A 23,757-nucleotide genomic window follows, 5' to 3' on the forward strand; every position below is an offset into this window, starting at 1 on the left:
AAGGAGTATGCTGGGGCCACTTCTTCCTTCCTCTGGCCTGGGCCTCCCCAACCAAGCTCTGGCCCTGCCTTTTATACTTCCTGGTAGATGCCTTCCTGCCCCGCCTTCCTGTATCACTTACTCCTAAGGAGGAGTTACCTATATTAAGGTAGTTCTGACATTATGAGGGAGTACCCAGCAGGGGGAGTTGGTAGCATCATATAGACTCCCTCACTCCATGGTTTGGCATTTCCCCCCCTCTCTCTCTCTGTCGCTATGCTGCCTACCCATGTACTTGTCTTTTAGAGAGCAGCGGCAGCACAGTGATATATCTATTAACATTATAGGGATAGTTATTTTTAAGTTGGATATCAATCTTATATGTGGGGAATGAGACCGATAACGTATTACCTAAATGATGCAATAGGCCGTAATTAAGCTCTGTATATAGTGCATTCATATGGATACTTAGCAACACATTTAGACTGCCTGTGCAAATAGTTAACTGAAGGTTTCTTCCCCCACCACTATCATTTAAAATAATGTTTTTATTAAAACAATTTTATTTCCCATAAACTGTTTATTCATTACAAGAAAATCATGGAAACACACAATTGCAGATACAAACTTTCATTTGTCTAGATAATACTTCTAAAACCTAGGGCAATACAGAGAGAACCCAGGTCACTCTGGACTCTTATATTAGAACAGTTTAATGTGTGATTAGTTGTACATTGAAAAGGAGTGTGCTATTTCAGAGTTTCTAGTGCTCCTCTTGGTGAAATAGTTTGCACTGGGCATGCACTTATACTTATGCATGAATGTGCGCAAATTACATATAATCTTGCAGACTGTAAACCACTTGTGCTACAATATATGCCCTCCACATACACTGCCTATGCGCCATCAAAGCATGAAGTGTATATTTCTACTAGTTGTTATTTATAAGGAGTCACTTAAGTGCATAAATGAATCAAATAGTGCTATTCTTGCTACCTAAAGCCAGGTTAAATTTTATATGAATGCCTCTCAGGTGTCGCCATTAGAACAATGGCTAAGGCTCCCTCTCTTCCCCTCATCCTTTCCATGGCTGTGAATAGTGCCTCCTCAGCATCCCCAACTCCAGCCAACCTGAAAAGCAGCTCACTGGACTTGGGAAATCAAACCTAGATTCATCTACGAGGGTCATTTCATAAATAATGCACACAATTTTTTCTAATTTACATTTTTTATTTTTTGTCAAGTATGTCTTTACAATCCTTCGATATAGTCTCCCTGCTTTGCAATAACCGAGTCCCAACGTCTGGGAAGCTTCATTATTCCATCCAAGACACCGTTTTAGTTCAGTTGCCGAATGGCTTGGGTACCAGCGGAAGAAAAGCTCTTCCAGAGATGCAAAACGATGTCCATGCATAGGTTGTTTCAACTTTGGAAAAAGGTCGAAGTCTGGTGGACTCATGTCTGGACTGTAGGCAGCATGAGGTAACACCTCCCAGCAGGGCAGGATTAATTCGTCGAGAGCCCCTAGGCACACAAGTACACTGGGCCCCCTGCCCCACCCCACCCCACCCCACCATGCGCCCAGGCGGAAACAGGAAGCTGCGTCAGAGGGAAGCTTTGGGCAAGCAGCACCGCTTGCAAAATTACAGTTCTCGTTGCCTTTCTTACCTGCGTTGCTTGCTTGTCTTACTTTCCGTCGATTGGGGGGGGCGCATTATTGATCGGGGGGGGGCGCATTGCCGATCGGGGGGGGGGGGGGCCTGCATTGCCGATTGATGCTGGAGGGGCTCATCGCTGTTTGGAAAAAACAATGTTGATGCCCTCCTTCATCGGGCCCTCCTGACCATTTAGGGCCCTAGGCACGTGCCTACTGGGCCTATTGGTTAATCCTGCCCTGCCTCCCAGCTGTATTGGTGTAGTTTTTCAATGAAAAATGGAGAGCTCCATCTTCTCCACAACCCAAAATATTTTGACAAGTTCAATCAAAAGTCAGAAAATTATGATTTTTGCTTAGGATCATGAAGGCAAAGTTCCATGTGGAAGAAGTGTCACAGCTGTGTATTATTGTGATTTTTTTTGCAAAAAATGTACAGAAAAATGCACAGAACTCGACCTCAGTTGCTCTTGGCCGGGCCACTCATTCTTCACGACAACGCTCGCCTGCACATAGGGAATGTCATCATTGAAAAACTATGCAAATACGGCTTGGAGGTGTTACCTCTTGTTCCCTACAGTCCAGACATGAGTCCACCAGATCTGACCTTTTTCCAAAGTTGAAACAACCTATGCGTGGAAATTGTTTTGCATCTCTGGAAGAGCTTTCTTCCACCAGTACCCGAGCCATTAGGCAACTGAACAAAAACGGTGTCTTGGATGGAATAATGATGCTTCCCAGACATTGGGACTCGGTCATTGCAAAGCAGGGAGACTATATGGAAGGATTGTAAAGAGATATTTAAAACAAAACAAAACAAAACATGTAAATTAAAAAAATTAGTGTGCATTATTTATGAAATAACCCTCGTAGATCACAGTACTTGCCACTTGATCCATCAAATCTGCCAAGTTTTCCATTCTGAAGTTTAAACTTTTAAACTGGAATAAAGAAAGCACTTTGCAAAATCAGCTTTAATAGTTATAGTCTACTTTTAGCGCCATTCAAGGGGGTGCTTGAAGTACACAGAAATATATTCATGTATTGCCTTGACAGGACTTTGTAAAGACCCCTGTATTTTAGGGATCCAACAACATAACTTACATGAGGCTGGATTTCTGACATCTTCTCAGGATGCCAATCCTTTTGCCTGTTGCTCTTGTGATTAGAGGCGTGAATGGCCTTCTGTAAAGCCAGAAGATCCTGCCCATCGCTGCCAGACATCTGCAGCACAGCAACAGAGAATAGGGAAAAAAAATAAGCAACTGCTCAGCAAATTCTTAGAAAGAAATATAATTTGCTAATCTCTCTTTTGTTTTTAGGACATCCACAATGTGAATTATGATCAGCCAGTTTATAATTACATTGCCCCAACTGCCAACACTACTTCCAGATTAGCAATTATATTGGCAGTCGTCATGCAGTTGTTTTCCATCCCTCACCCCTGCAAGCAGTCACATGCTATTAGTTTAGTGATTGTGGAAGAGAAAACAGTCAAAAGCCAATAGGTGAACCCAAAGTTTCTTATAATTTCAGTCACATTCCATAGTGCAGCTAGATAAGGGCCAGTTCCATAAATCACATTCAGTATCAGCAGAGTAATACTTTCCAGTGTCTACTAGGCTAGGGATGAGGATTGTAAAGAAGTTTATACTTCAGCTATGCGGCTGCAAATTCAAACAATAACAATTTGCACAGACCACCAGGATCACAATTAACCGCATTCACTGGTTTAGCTGCTAGTGAATCACAAAACAAATTATTTAAATGAAAAATGAAAGTCATTTTGCTTTGTAGCTGAAACTAGAGCAACAACTACATTGCCCTGAAAAGCCAAAAAAACAATGACTGCTGAAAATGTAATACAAAAAAAGTCTGAAAACATGATTTGTTTGCTAAATCCCCATGATGTAATTCTGGACCAAAACTAATACAGAACTGTGTTCTGGCTTAAACATATCTCCCATTTATCAAGAGATACTGTGCTTTGGATTTTTGCTTTAGGCTTGAAAATGCATCTAAAGGTTAAATGGCTTCCAGACTAACAAATACACAGTAACTACAAGACTTCTGGCAAGTTAGCTTAGTTTTAACTAGAATTTGAGTTACTGTGTTCTGATTTTTTAGGGCAGTAGCAATGGAATAAAATAAATTATAATATAATAGTGCCATAAGATAGATAGTCAGATAGTTTGGGATGCTTTAGCAGTAAACCAAATTTATAGTTATGCATGCACAGAAACCAACACTGGATTTTTTTCTTGTTATTTACATTAAATGCAAAGAACATTTTATGGTATTCAGATGAATTTTTAAAAAACATATAAAATCCAAAGACATCAAGCATCAGAAGAACTACATCTATTTTGTGTTTATAGCAATGCCACTGTGTATATAAATCAAGAACTGGATAGTAAAAGTCCAAGTAGGCTTGAGAAATCTGACTTAAATTTTTTTTGCTCTTCATGGATGTATGCAATTAGGTATATGATTTCCCATTAGATATGTTGCAATCATTCTCTCTATTTTTTTATTCTTTTATATTCCATTGAATTTTAAAACAGCCTAGATTTTGGTGACTCGTGAATTTATGGAACTGGACCAACAGTAAGCTAATATGTACATGCCGTTTTGGAAGTAAAAATTTATTGGAAAGAAGCTGATTGCTACTGCAGTAGTTAAAAGTGAATACCATAGGTAAAGTGACTACGGGAAGCTTTTTCAAAGAGGAACTATGCTTTAAATCATTCTTTGAACTAAAAAGAGGAAAGAGGCATTTCTTGATGCTTGGATTGTCCCCTTCGGTGGAGCCAGTCTGAAATATAAGATACAAACAATCTAATTGTACGTCGTTTTTTGGTTTTTTTTTTTTTAAATTAATGGGACTATCTTCAGAACCTTACACAACATTTAACTGATAAAACCATAGATACTTAGAAAGTTATACAGATAGTGCCAGGAACCTAATTGCAAGTGGCATTATTCATACAGAAAAGGGGTGGAACCAAAAAATTAGTCATACACCCTTCAGATTCTATACAGATCACCCAAATTTGGGCACAGATCCCCAATATGTGCATAAACTAATTAGTCAACAAGGTTCTATCAATCAATTATTGGAGTTAATTGGCACAAATTAGGACTAGGGCTGTGTTTTAATTAATTTTAAATGTTAATAGTGATTAATTGTGTGATTAAAGGTATTTTATTTAGAAACATAGAAAAATGACTAGTACTACTAATAATTTCTATAGCACTACTAGACATTTATAGTGCAGTATATATTATATGCAGGTACTTTCTCTGTCCCTAGTGGGCTCACAATCTAACTGAGGCAATGGTGACTTGTCCAGAGTCACAGGGAGCTGAATGGGAATTGAACCCAGTTCCCTAGGATCACAATACACTGCACTAACCATTAGGCCATCCAGCCTGCTCATCCATGCCATCTACTATCCCATCCTCTCCCAAGTTTTCTTGAATTCAGGTACTATTTCATCTCCATCACTTCCACCAGGAGGTGGCTCCACAAATCAGTCACCCTTTGCATGAAAAAATATTTTCTGACTTCTTAGTCTATTTCCTTTCACCTTCATCCTATATCTCCTCTTTCCAGAGTTTCCCTTCAAGTGAAAGTGACTCATCTCATGTGCATTTATGATATTTAAACATCTCTATCATATCTCCCCCTCCCGCCTTTTTTCCCCAAAATATACATATTTAGATCTTTAAGTCTGTCCTCATATGCTTTATGACAAAGACCACTGACCATTTTAGTAGCCATCCTCTGGACCGACTCCATCCTGTTTCTATCTTTTTGAAGGTGAGGTTTTACTGTAGTAGCAGAGCACTGGGACTCTACTGTTCATTTAAATTTAGACATTTCCACTTAAAAATATTGCTGTTTCCTGCTGCTGCCTTCCTTGGCATCAGAATCAGATACCAGCTGGAAAGCAGTCATTAAAGAAGGGTCATATAAACAACTCTTAACTCACTCTTATTTGCCTATTGCATTCTAGATCTATAGATCCTTCTATGGAAATGAAGTTAATTTCTGTATTTACTCTTCAGTAAGTGCTCAAATAATCATGTGGTGAGAGCTAAACTTGTGCATTAACTATTGAGGCCTTTTCCAGCATCGTCTCATACACTTACTAAAAAGTGTACATAAAGTTAGTGTGGATGCAATCCCCCTTAAAAAACAGACTTTGTATCTAAGCTATCTGCACCAAGATACAGTGCAGTAAACTGCTATGTATTAACTACAATGCACAGTCCAAGCCCATTCTCCAACCCATGGAACGACAAGAGGAGGATCAAAATACAAATGAAAAGGAAAAAGCACCAAGAGCCTCTGTGAATTAGGACCAATTTTTAACAAAACATTCAATGTGTGACTAAGCAAGATTCATGTTCAGGTGTCTTTCTACTGGTTCATTTTTGTATCTATTGCTGTTTGGCAGTTTCATAGTTTTTCATTATATCTGATGACCCCTGATGAAGGTGTTGTGTGCTAAAACACGGCCTGTTGGGTCAATAAAGATTGGTCCCAATTCACGGAGGCTCTTGGTGCTTTTACTATTGTATTTTCTAACCCAAAACAAGGTATGCAATCAGAATGTGAAGATGCTGCACAGCTCTACCAGTGCAGTAATGGTTACTGCTGCTGTGTGCTAATATCAATCAACACACAACAGTAAAAGGGCCTTCTAATTTCAAGTTTCATTCATTTGTTTTAGGTTAGATTTTTGACAGCTGCTCTCTGCCTGGGATACATTCATTGAAACCAGCAGATGCAGATGACATACTCTGTATGGTGGCTTACTAAGTCATCAATATCACTTACCAGTTGAGATTTCTTCTTTTTCTTTTTTATTACTCTGAAAAATCCTTGCTTTTCTTTTTCTTTCAGCTGCTCGGGATGGCTGTTGACATTTTCTGAACCTTTCCTGAAGAAATAACATTAAAAAAGTATTTTCAAGAGAATTTACATGAAAACATTGTCTATACAGCATTTTTGAGATTTCTTGCCTACATAATTCCTATTTTAAAAAACACAAGAGTGTCTTCCTTGCAGTCAGTAGGGAGTTGAATGCCTCTCTGGTTTAAGGTTAAATCTGCACTCAGTTTTAGCATGTCTTGTTATGTTAGTTTTCATTTTGATTACAGACTACCTTATATGTTCTATTCGATTCCTCTTCCCCTGCTTGTGGGTTTATTAGGGGTGGGAGGGAAGTGGTGGTACTTTGTTATCTGATTTCTGTTAAATGATTCATGTTCCATATAGGTTCTTGTGTTATAACCTCATCTCATTTTCTATTCAGAAATTAAATTATTTCTTGTAATTTTTGCTGAAATCTAATATAGAGTAAAAAAAAAATGTTCTAAAAATTTATGTAGATCTTAGGATGGAATTAAGTAACAATGGCTGATAGAAAGCATTTCTTTTTCAACTGGAGGAATTGCAATTTGTGTTGGGAAATAACCAGACACACATTTAGGTGGAAATGGAATGGAGTTTTGATATGCATTTATATTTTTTTCTAATATACTCCGGTATTTGTACAGAATAAACACACACGTATACATGTACGCCTTTTTTAGAGCAGGTGAAAATTTGTGCAAGAGCATTTGTGTGTTACTGGGTGCACTCCAGAAGCCTATATTTGATATACAGTATTGCCAATAGCCAAAAAGACATTTAGGAATAAAAGCTCAAAGGTGAGCAGAAGATATAGGAGGAAACGGCCTAGGAAAAAGAAAAGTTAGTCAGAAAAAGCCTGGTTAAAAAGAAATATTTTGAGTAATTTCTTGAAAACTGAGAAAGATGGTGCAGTTTCGAGTTTGACATAAGCATACGCAGAGGCATGGGTAGAGTCATATTGGATGCAGGTGAGCAGTAGCATGCATAAAAGGGCCTGCTATGTAGGGAATCAACAGTTTGGAAATGTAAGCTGGAGCAGAAGGTAACAGTCCTTTGTAAACTAAAGATACAGATTCCTAGACTGCCTTTATAGGCCTGATTTTAAAGCTTGAAGGGAAATATGTTAGGAGAAAAAGCATAAAACGTAAGGCAAAACACCCCTAAAGAATAAGTGGGTAGCAATCCTATAAGCAAAATTCATAGTGTTGATTGTATTGCACATTGCATTCTCAAGTCAAATAGAAACTAAACTCAGGCCCTCTTTTATCAAGCTGCGTTAGGGTTTTTTTTTATTGCGAGTCGAAGTTGTAAAAGCTCCAACACTCAGAGGAATTCTATGTACTGCAGCAGCCTGTGATAAAAAACCCTAATGTAGCTTGATAAAAGAGGGCCTCAATTAGATGATCTTAAACAGGGTTTTACCCACTCATATTATAAAACAACTCACCAAGGATCAAAGACAGTGGGTCTTTTAGAGTGGTTTGATGCAGTATTGTCTGCAGATCCTCGGTTTAACACATTATCATCATTGTATGTAGCATCTGGACGTGGTGAAGGAACTGAATAAAAGCAGAAAAATGTTTTCATTTTTTTCAACAGCACAATCACAAAGTTCTCTCTCCTAGTTCGCTCTCCATGTTTTCAGTTTATACATGATATTATTCCTTTTAAAGTTATTCAATATAAAAGTAATAAACAAAATTTAAAATAATTTAGTTGACTCTAGAATATACAAAATTATATGGAAGGTAATTTAAAAACATAAGAATAGTCATATTGGGTCAGACCAGTGGTCTCAAACTCAAACCCTTTGCAGGGCCGCATTTTGGATTTGTAAGTACTTGGAGGGCCGCAGAAAAAATAGTTAATGTCTTATACACGAGGTAAAATTCGTTATAGTTTTTCACTTTCTGCATGTTGCACTGCTTTCAGCTGTGTATAGCTGAAATTATCAGAAGCAATTAAGGAACGATTTATAAACTATAGAGTTTTACGGTGACGAGACAAACGAGCGCCGACAATTCAGCGCAAGACTTCAGCGTGCCACAGGAAAACCTTCTTTTAAAGGGCTCCGACGGGGGTGGGGGGAATCCCTCCACTCTACTTAATAGGGATCACGCTGCCTCGTGCTGCCGTGTTGGGGGAGTGTAGGGGGTGTAACCCCCACATTATACTGAAAACTTAACTTTTTCCCTAAAAAATAGGGAAAAAGTTAAATTTTCAGTATAATGTGGGGTTACAACCCCCTAAACCCCCCCACGCCAGCGCGATCCCTATTAAGTAAAGTGGGGGGTTCCCTACCTACACCCCCCATCGGAGCCCTTTAAAAGAAGGTTTTCCTGTGGCACGCTGAAGTCTTGCGCTGAATTGTCGGCGCTTGTTTGTCGGCGTGCGCTTAAGACTATGAACCGTACAGATGCAGGAAAGCACTTGTGTGAGGTTACAGCAGTGAGGCAGGCAACGTTCCAGAACAAGGGTAACATACCGGGGGCCTCAAAATAGTACCTGGCGGGCCGCATGTGGCCCCTGGGCCGCGAGTTTGAGACCACTGGGTCAGACCAAAGGTTCATCTAGTCCAGTATCCTGCTTCCACAGTGACCAAAGTACCTATCAGAAACCCAAATAGAGCAACATTACATGCTACTGATCCCAGAGCAAGTAATGGCTTCCCCGTGTCTGTCTCAACAGCAGACTATGGACTTTTCCTCCAGGAACTTGTCCAAACCTTTTTTATACCCAGCTACACTAACCACTGTTACCAAATCCTCTGGCAATGAGTTGCAGAGCTTAATTATTTCTTTCTATTTGTTTTAAAGCCAAATTGGTGAGTTGAATGGTAATTTACCTGAATATGCCCATTCAACTTAAAATGTAATTTTAAGTTGAATGGTAATTTATCTGAATATGCCTACTCTACTTAAAATAAGAACTACCATACTGGGTCAACCAAATGGCCCATCAAGCCCAGCATCCTGCTTCCAACAGTGGCTAATCTAAGTCACAAGCATTTGCATATAACCAAAACAAGCTAGATTCCATACTGCATACCCTCAAGACTACTTTAATAAAGATTTATGGTCTTTTCCTCTAGGAACTTGATCAAACCTTTTTTTAAACCAAGGTACGCTATCTACTTTTAGCATATCCTCTGGCTTCAAATTCCTTACTTTGGTAGTTGGAAAGGTAATGGAAGCACTACTCAAGGAAAAGATAATGAAACTCCTGGAATCCAATGGGTTACAAGACCTGAGGTACTAAAGGAAAATCGTGCCAAATGAATCTGATTTCTTAGACACATGCTAGATGTAGTCTACTTGGATTTCAGTTAAGGCCTTTGACATGATTCCTCATTGGAGGTTCATGAATAAACTCAGCGAGCTAACGTTAGGACAGAAAATGGTGAACTGGATTGGAAACTGGTTGACTGACACACAGTAGAGGGTGGTGGTAAATGGATTTTACTCAAGAGGATAAAAAGGTAAGTAGTGATCTGGGGCCCATTTTATTCAACATATTCATCAGTGACTTCGCTGAATGGTTAGAACAGTGTATTGCAAACTGTGTGCTGTGATGAGATTCTGGGTGGACCACGAGAGGCACGTCATGTAGGCGAGTCAGCCGGTGCCAATGCCTCTGCCTATTGTGACCATTCAGGCCCTCAGACCTGACCACCAAAGTCCCGGTCAGGTCTGAGGGCAGAGTACAAAAGAAAGCTAGGAATGGAGTGGGTAAAGTTCCTTTGGTTCCTGAACCTGTCAATTTTCCTGTTAACCACCAGAGGGAGCCTGATCTTTCAGAAAGGGAATTAGGTGATCAGTATACAGGTCACCACTGGAGGAGCCCAAGAGCCACTTTGAGTCCTGCTGACACCGCTAGTTTAGGGCGTGTCCCTAGGATACAAAAACCCACAGTGGAGAACAGACAAGCAGGCCGGCTAGGGAGAAGGTTTAAACCGGTTCTCCCTGAGGATCTCCCTGGGTCAAGCAGGTGCAATAGGCCTACACCTATGGAAATAGAGGAGACTGGACAAGCCAAGGAATTGTCTTTGCTGGACACGGAACTGCCGATGGAAGTCCAAGAAAACTTTCCTGAAGTTGGTGGACATTTACCTGAGGACATGGAGGTTGGCTTGATTACCAGCTGCAAACAGTAAGTTTTGTTTTTCAAGAAACTGTTTGCTTTTGAAACTGTGGAAGTTTAGAGCTAGTGATTTGAGCTCAGAATCTTTTGTTTTTCTGTAAAGCTGGAAGTGTCTCTGGGGAGAGGTTTTGCTGTCATCCTGGGAGGGAATTTGTGAAAGCCATTACTAGTGGTTTTTTATTAGCAAAACCTAAGGCACTCTCCTTTTTCCCGGCAGTACCATATTTGCTGCCGGAGGCTTTGTTCTGTTAAGGACTATAAAGTGTGAGAACTGATGCAAAGAACTTTATTTTTGGCCTATTGGACAATCGTGTTTGGGAGCAGGAAGAACTAGCACTGAGGAGAGCTAAGCCTCAGCTGCAGTTTGGACTTTATTTTTGAACTGTTTTATTTTGTTTCCAGTTTTGCATTTTGTTTTGCTGGAGTGTTTGCCTTCTGCCATTTTCATCCTTGTGTATGGAGTATTGACCTTTATGTCTTGGATGAGTAAAGAAGAAATACTTTCAGTCAAATTTCTTTTTGTGTGACTTTGATTTGTGTTCCTGAGTGTGTCAGGACTCCAGTCCGGGTCACACGCTAGTGTTCTTTTCTAGAGTAACCACTTGGAGCGCTGTGGAGTCCCGGTCGGACCACAGTGGGGTTACACTATCTATGAAAATGGATCTAAAAAAATTACTACTACTATTATTTCTATAGTGCTACCAGACATATGCAGCACTGTACAGAGTCACAAAGAAGACAGTCCCTGCTCAAAAAAGCTTACAATCAAAACATATAAGACAGACAAACATGATGTCATGGATACAGTTAACAGAACAATTAATCTGCTGGCTGGGTTGGTGGGCAGTGGGGAATAGGGTTATGGATTGAAGGCTATATCAAAAAGGTGGATTTTCAGTCCGCTTTTAAACAAGGGAAGGGAAGGGACCTGGCAGACAAACATGTAATTTATTCCTGGCATAGGTGGCAGCTAGATGAAAGGAACGAAGTCTGGAATTGACAGTGGAGAAAGGTACAGCTAAGAGCAGATGACCTGAGGAATAGAGTTCTCTGGGAGGTGTATAAGGACAGAGAAGAGAGGAGAGATATTGAGAAGCAGCAGAATGAACATACTTGTAGGTCAGCAATAGGTGCTTGAACTGTATAAGAAGGCGGATAGGGAGCCAGTGAAGTGATTTAAGGAGAGGGGTGACATGAGTGTAGCGAGGTTGATAGAAGATGAGTTGTGCAGCAGAGTTTTGCACAGATTGCAGGGGGGAGAGGCGGCACTGTAGGAGACCAGTTAGAAGTAGTTTGCAATAATCTAAGTGTGAGGTTATGAGAGTGTGGACAAGTGGCTTGGTAGTGTGCTCAGAGAGGAAGGGGCAAATTTTGGTGATTTTGTAGAGATAGAAGCGACCTTAGCAGTTTGTTGGATGTGCATAGAAAATGAGAGGTCGGAATCGAAGACTCCAAGGCTGAGAGCAGAGGAGACTGGAACAATAATGGTATTATTTACTGAGAGAGTTTAGGAGGAAAGAGGAATAGCTCAGTCTTGGACATGTTTAGTTTCAGATGATAGCACTCCAACAGTCAAGGCAAACAATCCACAAAAAACATAATGGGTCTTTTGTGGATTGTTTGCCTTGACTATTGGAGTGCGCCCTGGAGCTGGGGTGTTATCTGTTAAGCAGAAGTGCCAGGATTGGCAGCTAAGTACTGAGTCTCTTTGCCTAACTTTTGCTCATGGAACTGTCTGCAGTTTTGGGATGTGGATTTCTTCCTGGGCTTGCAGTATTGCCTTCCACTTTTTTTGACTGAACAAGTAAAACAGCACTGGAGTATTTCTCATGGAATAAGGGGAGTTTTTTTAACCAATGAAGTTGAACTGAGTTTTTTTTCTCCACTTATTTGTTTTTGTTTCGTGCTTGTGTTGTGTACTGTGGCGACTATATGCTGTATACCAGGGGTGCCCACACTTTTTTGACTCGCGAGCTACTTTTAAAATGACCAAGTCAAAATGATCTACCAACAATAAAATAAAATAAAAAACACAACACACACTGTACGCATAGAATTGTTAATTATCATTCCTATTCCGGGGTTTTTTCAAAGAGGTCAAAGCAGATGACTCTATGCACTGTCACCTCAGTAACAACCATACAAAAATAGACAAATACCCACCCCCCTCCCTTTTTACTAAACCACAATAGCAGTTTTTAGCGCAGGGAGCTGCGCTGAATGCCCAGCGCTGCTCTCGATGCTCATAGGCTCCCTGCGCTGAAAACCACTATTGCGGTTTAGTAAAAGGGGACCATATTGTAAAATATAGACAGCAGATATAAATTCAGACACATTTTGATCACTAAATTTAAAATAAAATCATTTTTCCTACCTTGTCTGGTGATTTCATGAGTCTCTGGTTGCACTTTCATCTTCTGACTGTGCATCCAATCTTTCTTTCAGCCTGTATGCTTCCTCTCCTCCAAACCTCATTCCCTCCTCCAACTTTTTCTTCCTCTCTCCCTGCCCTTTCTTTCTTTCTCTCTTCATGCCCCCTTTCTTTTTTTCTGTTTCTCTTCTTTCCTTCTGTCTCCCTGCCTGCCCCCTTTCTTTCTTTCTTTCTCCCTGCCCTTCCCCAAGCCACTGCCACTGTCGCAACCATCGGGGAACAGGACCCAAACCGCCACCAATGGATAACAGGCCCCAAAACCGCCGCCACTGCCCCATGCTCTCCCTGCTTCGGGCCGACCAGCATTCCTCTCCCCGACGTCAATTCTGCCGTCAGAGAGGAAGTTCCGCCCAGCCAGGCAGCGATTGGCTGGCCTGAACTTCCTCTCCGACGGCAGAATTGACGTCGGGGAGAGGAAGACTGATCGGCCCGATAGATCGCCAAGGCAAAGTGAGTCTTGGGTGATCGACTCACTTTGCCTTGGCGAGCTACCCGTTGATAGCGATCGACCTATTGGGCACCCCTGCTTTATACCCTAGCTGGGGTCTTTATTGTTTCCCTTATGGGGTACAATGGATGTGTGTAGATGATTTCAATTACCCCCAACATCGAGTGGTTAAATGTTACATCGGAGAGTGCTAGGGAGGTAAAATTCCTAGACATCATAAGGGAACATGTATTCCACGTATCAGAAAAGGTGGAAAGAAGAGGAAACGAGAGCTGGCGTGGTTAAAAGGTGAAGTGAAAGAGGCTATTAGAGCAAAAAAAAAAAAAAACATCCTTTAAAGAATGAAAAAAGGATCTGAATGAAGAAAATAAGAAGAGACATAAGCACTGGCAAGTTAGATGCAAAGCATTGATAAAGAAAGCTAAGAAAGAATATGAAGAGAAACTTGCAAAAGAGGCAAAAACTCAACAATTTTTTTTAGGTACATCAGAAGCAGAAAACCTGTGAGGGAATCTGTGGGACCGTTGGATGATCAAATAGCAAAAGGGGTGCTCGGGGAGGATAAGGCCATAGCAGAAAGACTGAATGAATTCTTTGCTTTGGTCTTTACAGAAGAAGATGTAAGAGATCCCACCTGAACCGGAAATGGTTTTCAAGGGTGATGATGTGGAGGAACTGAAAGAATCTCGGTGTATCTGGAAGATGTACTAAGCCAAATTGACAAGTTAAAAAGTGATAAATTGCCTGGACCAGGGTACTAAAAGAACTCAAACATGAAATTACTGACCTGCTGTTAGTGATCTGTAACCTATTGCTAAAATCAGCTGTAGTACCTGAAGATTGGAGGGTGGCCAATGTTATGCTGAATTTTAAAAAGGGTTCCAGAGGAGATCCGGGAAATTACAGACCGGTAAGCCTCACTTTCAGTGCCGGGCAAAATGGTGGAAACAATTATAAAAAATAAAATTGAGGACCTTGTAGACAAACATGATTTAATGAGACAGAGTCAGCATGGGTTCAGCCGAGGGAGATCTTGCCTCACAAATTTGCTTGACTTCTTGAAGGTGTGAAAAAACATGTGGATAAAGGTGAGCCGGTTGATATAGTGTATCTAGATTTTCAGAATGCTTTTGATAAAGTTCCTCATGAGAGGCTCCTGAGAAAATTAAAGTCATGGGATATGTGGCAAAGTTCAGTTGTGGATTAGGAATTGGTTATTGTATAGAGAACAGAGGGTATGGGGTAAATGGTCATTTTTCTCAAGGGAGGAGAGTAAACAGTGGAGTGCTGCAAGGATCTGTACTGGGATCGGTGCTACTTATAAATGATGTGGAAATTGGAACGACAAGTGAAGTGATTAAATTTGCAGATGACACTAAACTGTTCAAAGTTGTTAAAACTCATGCAGATTGTGAAAAATTGCAGGCAGACCTTAGGAAATTGGAAGACTGGGTGTCCAAGTGGCAGAAGAAATTTAGTAGTCCTTTTACTAAGGTGCAGTAACTGATTTAGCGTGTGCTAACATGTCCATAGGATATAATGGACACGTTCCTATGTGTTAGCATTTAGCGGGCGCTAAAATGGCTAGCGCACCTTAGTAAAAGAACCCCTAATGTGGACAAATGCAAAGTGACGCACATTGGGAAGTTAGAGGAATAGTCTAATGCCTGGCAACTAAAATTCAATGCAAAGAAATGCAGAGTAATGCATTTGGGGATTAATAATCAGAAGGAACCGTATATGCTGGGAGATGAGAAGCTGATATGCACGGACGGGGAGAGGGACCTTGGGGTGATAGTGGCCGAAGATCTAAAGGCGAATAAATAGTGTGACAAGGCAGTGGCTGCTGCCAGAAGGATGCTGGGCTGTATAAAGAGAGGCGTAGTCAGTAGAAGGAAGAAGGTGTTGATGCCCCTGTACAGGTCGTTGGTGAGGACCCACTTGGAGTATTGTGTTCAGTTTTGGAGACCGTATCTGGCGAAGGACATAAGAAGACCTGAAGTGGTCCAGAAGAGGGCGATGAAAATGATAGGAGGCTTGCGCCAGAAGACGTATGAGGAGAGACTGGAAGCCCTGAATATGTATACCCTAGAGGAAAGGAGAGACAGGGGAGATATGATTCAGATGTTTAAATACTTGAAGGGTATTAACGTAGAACAAAATCTTTTCCAGAGAAAGGAAAATGGTAAAACCAGAGGATATTTGAGGTTGAGGGGTGGTAGATTCAAGAGCAATGTTAGGAAATTCTACTTTACGGAGAGGGTGGTGGATGCCTGGTATGCACTCCTGAGAGAGGTGGTGGAGAGGAAAACGATGACGGAGTTGAAAGACGCGTGGGATGAACACAGAGGATCTAGAATCAGAAAATAATAGTAAATATTGAAATAAGGCCAATATTGGGCAGACTTGCACGGTCTGTGTCTGTATATGGCCGTTTGGGGGAAGGCTTCAATGGCTGTGAGGGGATAGATGGGCTTGAGTGAGCTTTGACGGAGACTTCAGCAGTTGGAACCTAAGCATAGTACCGGGCAGAGCTTTGGATTCTTGCCTAGAAATAGCTAAGAAAAAAATAAAAAAATTTTTAATTGAATCAGATTGGGCAGACTGGATGGACCATTCGGATCTTTATCTGCCGTCATCTACTATGTTACTATGTCACAGTTACCGGATCATAGGGTCCATCTTGGGGATTAGCACCCAAGAAAAGGATCTACGTGTTATTGTAGACAATTTGATGAAATCTTCCACCTAATGTGTGGCGGCGGCCACAAAAGCAAATAGGATGCTAGGAAATATTAAAAAAGGTATGGTTAACAAAACTAAGAATGTTATAATGCCCGTTTTGCTCCATGGTGCGACCTCATCTGGAGTACTATGTTTAATTCTGGTCTCCCTATCTCAAGAAAGATATAGCGGCACTAGAAAAGGTTCAAAGAAGAGCAACCAAGATGATAAAGGGGATTGATCTCCTTTCATATGAGAAAAGACTAAAAAGGTTAGGGCTCTTCAGCTTGGAAAAGAGACGATTGAGGGGAGATATGATTGAAGTCTACAAAATTCTGAGTGGAGTAGAATGGGTACAAGTGGATTGAATTTTCACTTTGTCAAAAATTACAAAAACTAGGGGATACTCGAAGTTACAGGGAAATACTTTTAAAACTAACATGAGGAAATATTTTTTCACTCAGAGAATAGTTAAGCTCTGGAACGCACATTGCCAGTGGTTGTGGTAAGAGTAGATAGCATAGCTGGTTTTAAGAAAAGTTTGGACAATTTCCTGGAGGAAAGTCCAGTGTCTGTTATTGAGAAAGACATGGGGGAAGCCACTGCTTGCCCTGGATCGGTAGCATGGAATGTTGCTACTCCTTGGGTTGTGGCCAGATACTAGGGACCTGGATTGGCCACCATGAGAACGGGCTACTGGGCTTGATGGACCAATGGTCTGACCCAGTAAAGCTATTCTTATGTTATTAAAAAAAAAGAGAGACTAACTTGACATATAGGCTACCATGACATAAATCCATATAATTTATGTTTATTTATTTAAATCATTTATATTCTGCATATCCAAAGAACTATGTGGGTTACATAAAAATATTCATAAAATTTACATAAACAGGACAACACATTCCCCAATTTAATCTCATATCTATTAGCCGTCTTTTCATAAAGAGATTCACCCAAAGTAGTTTACGATACATTGACGGCCTCTTTTAGCTGCGCTGCGCTAACGGCCCCGAAGCCCATAGAGATTTAAAGGGCTTTGTGGCTGTTGCTGTGCGGCAGCCACTAGCGCAGCTTTGTAAAAGAGGCCATGAATAGTAATTAGGTACTCAAACATTTTCCTCTATCTGTCCTGGTAGCCTCACATTCTAACTGTGGTACCTGGGGCAATGGAGGGTTAAGTGACTTGCCCAGAATCAGAAGGAGCAGGCTGGGATCGAACTCAATCAGTTGCTTTTCTCGGAAATTAAGATCTATTATGTCAGCCATCATTAAAAGAGATTAAAATGAATAAAGACAAGGAATAAATGTTTCTCTTGTGCAGTCCCTAAAACTGTGGACTCAGCTGTCATGGGATATCTGTCTTTTAATTGATACTTTGACTTTCAGATTTTAATGTAAGCTTATCAAGCCATTATGAATATATCAGAGTCACATGGGACAGTTCTTCATGTGCAATTATGGTATCTAGGCAGCTCTGGAAAAGAGCTGATGTTGCAAGGCCTATGAACTGGACAGTGATTTAAGAGTGTTTTACGTTCTGATAGTTCATTTGGCTATTTGTACATTAACTTTTATGTGATGCTTAATAATCGATATATGTATATATCACACAATTTCTTGATTGTATTTTAAATGAAATTGTCCTATAAATAATTTAAGTGATGCATATTAATGTAATGTAATGTAATTTATTTCTTATATACCGCTACATCCGTTAGGTTCTAAGCGGTTTACAGAAAATATACATTAAGATTAGAAATAAGAAAGGTACTTGAAAAATTCCCTTACTGTCCCGAAGGCTCACAATCTAACTAAAGTACCTGGAGGGTAATAGAGAAGTGAAAAGTAGAGTTAGAGGAAAAATAAATAAAAATAAAATAAACATTTTAACAAGACAGCATTGATCTAAATACTTTGGAAGGTAGAAGAGAGGAGAGAAAGGAATAGAAGCAGAAGGGGGAGCCGTTGAACAGTAGAATTCTGGAGAAATTTAAATGATAGAAATAGAACAAAACAAAGACAAAAGGCAAAACAATAGATAAGATTAAAGATAAATCATAAGCTGGAAAGAAAAATAAAATAAAACTTTGTCTTCAATCCACGGTTTCAGCGTCAGTGATGAAGTGGAGCAAGTAAGTTTAGGAGGAGCGATTGACGTTTCCAGAAAGGGCTTCTTCAGGGAAGAGACTTGGCAGACAGTCCCAGGATGCCTATGTCTCCTCCCCTGCGATGTTCTCCCATCCATGCATTCCCTCCCAGACACACTGCCCGTGCCCCAGCCGCTCCAAGTACAATTTGTTAACATTTTGCACAGTTCGATTTATTTTCAAGTGCCCTAGTGCATAATTAAAGAATATTTAAGAGAGTACTGATGATCATCACACCTCCAATCACTTGACTGGCACAGACGACAAATTAACTGACCTTTTTTAAATTCAATTTAAGTTCAACTTGTTAAAAAGACTAATATATACTGTAGCTTTAGAGGTACAATAACTAATGCATGAAAATCATTCCATCTATATCATGAGTTGCTGAACTTCACTTCATATGAGATATGGATAAGAGGTTAACCCTCCTCAACATCTCAAGCTAGTGTATTTTCATTAATACTACTACAAATGACTTGGGAGTTCTGACTGACAAGTCGATGAAGTCATCAGCGCAATGTGCGGTGGCGGCGAAAAGGGCAAACAGAATACTAGGAATGATAAAGAAGGGGATCACGAACAGATCGAAGAAGGTTATCATGCTACTGTACCGGGCCATGGTGCACCCTCACCTGGAGTACTGCATCCAGCACTGGTCGCCGTACATGAAGGAGGACATGGTACTACTCGAAAGGTCCAGAGAAGAGCGACTAAAATGGCTAAAGGGCTGGAAGAGTTGCCGTACAGTGAAAGATTGGAGAAACTGGGCCTCTTCTCCCTTGAAAAGAGGAGACTGAGAGGGGACATAATTGAAACATTCAAGATACTGAAGGGAATTGACTTAGTAGATAAAGACAGATTGTTTACCCTCTCCAAGGTAGGGAGAACGAGAGGGAACTCCCTAAAGCTGAAAGGGGATAGATTCCATACAAACGTAAGGAAGTTCTTCTTCACCCAGAGAGTGGTAGAAAATGGGAATGCTCTTCCAGAGGCTGTTATAGGGGAAAACACCCTCCAGGGATTCAAGACAAAGTTGGACAAGTTCCTGCTAAACTAGAATGTACGCATGTGAGGCTGGACTCATTTAGAGCACTGGTCTTTGACCTAAGGGCCGCAGTGTGAGCAGACTGCTGGGCAAGATGGACCACTGGTGTGACCTAGCAGCGGCAATTCTTATGTTCTTATGTTCATATTACTATAAAGTAAAGATTATACCAACTCCAATTATTCAAGTAGTAGAGTAACTCAGTTTTATGGTCTTCTCATATAAAGTGCTCATGGGATAACTCAATTCATAAAAGGGACAAAGGGACATGCTCATTAATTTATAACAGGTGAATATTAGTATGGTGCTGAAATTTCAAATGCTAAGGAGAGACTTGAGTCTACCAATACTTAATGAACACTTGGTTTTGAAACTAAGACATTCACCACATAGTCATTTTCTCTTCAAATATTTATCTTAAAAACACTCCTTTAAAAAGCAGAATTTATCTTGCATCACATGTAATTTGGATACCTCATGCAGCATATAGAAAGATTACCTCTGTAAAAACTGCCAACTCTTCTCGGAAGAGTGTCACTATAAAGATGTCTATTTTCCTTTGTTCCATCGTCTGGGTGACTATCATGATACGGTCCACTCTAAATCAACAGAAAAAAAAATGTAAGGACTTTTAAAACTGGTGGAAATTTACTGAAGACCTTAGACAGTGATATGAAAAAGTATTATCCTCTTCTTGATTTCCTCTATTATTGCATATTTCGTACTAAATGATTTTTGATCTTTAAACAAAATCTAACATGAGTCAAAGGCAGGACCAGAGTTGGGGGAGGAGATGGAGAGGCAAACAGGGCAGCTGTCCTGGGCCCCATGGTCCATCTCTTTCCCTTCTCCCAACCCCCGTCTGATTTCTCCCTCTTTGCTGCTCACCTTTGTGGTCTACCTTAAAATTGATTTTCTTCTCAGGGGCTCATTGGTGCATGAGCAATTCTGCTATGTTGCCAATGGCTTCCCAGGAGCTTTTCTTCTGCCATATTCCAACCAGGCAGAAACAGGAAGTTGCAACAGAAGGGGTTAGAACGCGACAGAAGGAAAGCACCAGGGAGATTGCAGAGTACCAGAACTGCTGCCAGGCTGGCAAGCCCCTGAAAATAGAAATCTATTTTAAAGTAGACTGGGAAGGTGTCATGGAAGAGATACTGAAGTTGTTTTAAGGTAGAGCAGTGTATGTGTGTATGGGGGGGGGGGGGGGGTTCAAGCAGAGAGAAAAGTGCCAGATAAGGGATGGGAGGAGAGGAAAAGGAAGGAATGATGGGCCTGGAAACACATGAGCGGGAGAGAGTTGGTGGATAATGGGATGGAGGAAGGGAAAGGGAGATATATTAGGCATGGGAGGAAGGAGAACTGCTGGATCTGGGGGTGGTAGGGAGAGAGAACTGCTGGATCTGGGGGTGGCAGGAAGGGAGGGATGATTAACAAGGGAGGGAAGGGTGGAGGGTTCAAGGAGAGGGAGAAATGCTAGAACTGAGGTGGGGAAAAGGAAGGAATGATGAGCCTGGAAACAAATGAGAGGGAGAGGAAGGGAAAGGAGAGATGTTGGGCCTGGGGGTGGAAGGGAGATAGGGAGAACTGCTGGACCTGGGGGTAGCAAGGAGGGATGATAAAGAATGGGAGAGAGTGAGGGAAGAAAAAGAGGGATGCTGGATAATGCTGGGGTGGAAAGTAGAGAATGACACAGGGACAAATTTTCCCCATCCCTGCGAGTTTTGTCGCTGTTCCTGCCCCAATCCTGTAAGCTCTGCCTTAATCGCATAAAGCCTAAGAACATTTATGATTTTAAAGTGTTTGAAGCTTGTGCAGATGAGGACAGAGCTTGCAGGAATGGAGCAGGGACAGGAAACAAACTCAATGGGATGGGACAGGAAAATGAGTTTCCACCGGAATGGGGAAAAACATAACATAACAAATTCACTTATATACTGCAGTAACCTCTCAGATCAATGTGGTAAACAACAATCAAGAGACTGTACAAGCACAGTGTACTGTCATTCTCTAGAGGAAAGGAGAGCAAAAGAAAGAGAGAGGGAACAAAGTTGGACCATGGGGGTAGGGAGAGAAATAATAGGTCCTTGGAGAGGGGAAGAGAGGTAGAATAGGATGATACTAGTAGTTGGAGTGAAAGGGATAGGGAGACATCAGGTCATGAGAGGGGAGTGATGAGGTTGGGCTCGAGTGGGAGAGGAGATGCTGCACTCCAAGAGTAGAGATACTGAAAATGGTGAAACCATGTGGGAGATAATAATAATAATAATTTATTTTTATATACCGCCTAACCAGCGGTTCATAGCGGTTTACACAATTAGATACTCAGCATACAACATAACATCATACATAATAAAATCAGAGTAACTAATACAAACATTAAAACTAATAAATAAGGATAACATAATATCGACTAAAATAAGTACAAATAAAAAGTACATTATAACCACATGATAATATGAAAATCAATAATGTACATTATATTGTTTAAATAAATGGATTTTAAGATCTTTTCGAAATTGATAATAAGTAAGAAATGGAGAAACAAGAAGATTCAAACATGAATTCATTAATCCTGCTTGGAATGCTAGGATCCTATCCAAAATTTTTTTGTAACGACATGCATTTGCTGAAGGAAAATAAAACCAACCAGATCTACAAATATTTTTCTTAGAAATAAAAAAAAACTAAAATGTGAAACAAGGTAAGCCGATGCTAAGCCAAATAAAAGTTTAAAACAAATGCATCCAAATTTAAATAACACCCTAGCCTCAAACGGAAGCCAGTGAAGCTTTTGATAATATACACTGATATGAGCTGTATTTTGTATGATTTTTAATCGGCATGTTTCCAAATAAATAACATTACAATGCTGGGGGAAGGGCAAGAGTAAGAGAAAGATGAGTACAGAGATAGTGGGGAGTAGACAGAAGGTATTAGGAGGCTGGGGAAGGGGGAGAGTGTGGCGCAATGGTTAAAGCTACAGCCTCAGCACCCCGAGGTTGTGAGTTCAAACCCATGCTGCTCCTTGTGACCCTTAGCATGCCACTTAATCCCACCATTACCCCAGGTACATTAGATAGATTGTGAGCCTGTCGAGACAGACAAGGAAAAATGCTTGAGTACCTGAATAAATTCATGTAAACCTTTCTGAGCTCAGAATGGTACAGAAAATTGAATAAATAAAGATGGGAAATGAGAGAGCTAGAGAATGAGAAAAAGAGAAGGAAAGTTGATTATCTGAAAATTAAAAAGAAGAAGGGTGAGAAAGGATGAAGTTTGAATGGACAGGTAGAAAAGTAAAAAGGGAGGAAAAAGCTGAAAGGGAAAGATCAATATGATAGACACAGGCATAGTGGGGAAATGGAACAAGAGAGAGGAGAGGAGAGGAGAAAAGCAAATGAACAATAGACACTGAAAGAGAATTAGCAGAACACAGAGAAGCCAAACTGACTATCCCATCTAGAATGATTTTCCAAACAGTAGTGGGGATGTGAATTTATGCATGTAGGACCAAGTAGCTGCTTTACAGATGTCCTCAATAGGAGTAAAATGTAGACGAGCTACTGAAGTGGCTAAAACTTGAACTCCAATTCTGTTTGGATCTAATATCAGGAACAGCTGTGTAGAAGTTCTGTGAGGCTTGGTCTGATTTAAGTAATAAGCAAGATCATGTTTAGTCTAATGTGTGAAGTGCTGCTTCACCAGGATGAGAATGTAGTCTTGGAAAGAAGAACTATAAACTGGTTGAGATGACATTGTGAGACTACCTTTAGGAGGAACTTCGGATGAAATATTCTGTCATGGTAAAATGTTTTGTAAGGTGGATCTGATCCCAGCGCTTGCAGTTCATTGACTCTGAGCTGAAATAATGTAGATTAGGAATACCACTTTCCATATGAAGTGTTTGAGAGATGTTTGAGTGGTTCAAATGGAGGCTTCATCAGAGTTGAAAGTATAACATTAAGGTCCCAAGCAACTGTAGGAGTCTTGATTAGAGGTTTAGTATGGAAAAAGTCCCTTCATGAATCTGGAGATTAAAGGATGCAAGGATAAAGCAAAGTTACTTACCTGTAACGGGAGTTCTCCTTGGACAGCAGGATAACTCAGCCACACATTTGGTGATGTCATCTACGTTCCCAATTCAGAATTGCTCTCCCAGAGCTCAGGTGAGGCTTTTGGGAGCCTCATCTGAGCATGTGCAGGTAGCCCTATATATACCTGTGCTGGCCCTCACTAATCCAGTGATTTCCCTAGCT

The 23,757-nt window shown here is 40.6% G+C and overlaps 1 protein-coding gene across 4 annotated transcripts in view; it reads right to left on the reverse strand.

Annotated features, from left to right (window-relative positions):
• Positions 1–23,757, reverse strand: part of CDKL5 (cyclin dependent kinase like 5) — a 316,174-nt gene that overhangs the window by 18,161 nt on the left and 274,256 nt on the right. For 3 of the 4 annotated variants that reach the window (XM_033950592.1, XM_033950593.1, XM_033950591.1), the window contains exons 15-19: positions 19,998–20,097; positions 8,005–8,116; positions 6,480–6,582; positions 4,326–4,448; positions 2,738–2,857 (exon numbers count right to left, since the gene is read on the reverse strand). In XM_033950592.1, coding sequence (XP_033806483.1) covers positions 2,738–2,857; positions 4,326–4,448; positions 6,480–6,582; positions 8,005–8,116; positions 19,998–20,097 — 558 coding nt within the window. The remainder of the gene's footprint in view (positions 1–2,737; positions 2,858–4,325; positions 4,449–6,479; positions 6,583–8,004; positions 8,117–19,997; positions 20,098–23,757) is intronic. The other variant, XM_033950594.1, reaches the window with a different exon arrangement.

The sequence above is a fragment of the Geotrypetes seraphini genome, chromosome 6, assembly GCF_902459505.1.
Source record: "Geotrypetes seraphini chromosome 6, aGeoSer1.1, whole genome shotgun sequence".
Taxonomy (NCBI): domain Eukaryota; kingdom Metazoa; phylum Chordata; class Amphibia; order Gymnophiona; family Dermophiidae; genus Geotrypetes; species Geotrypetes seraphini.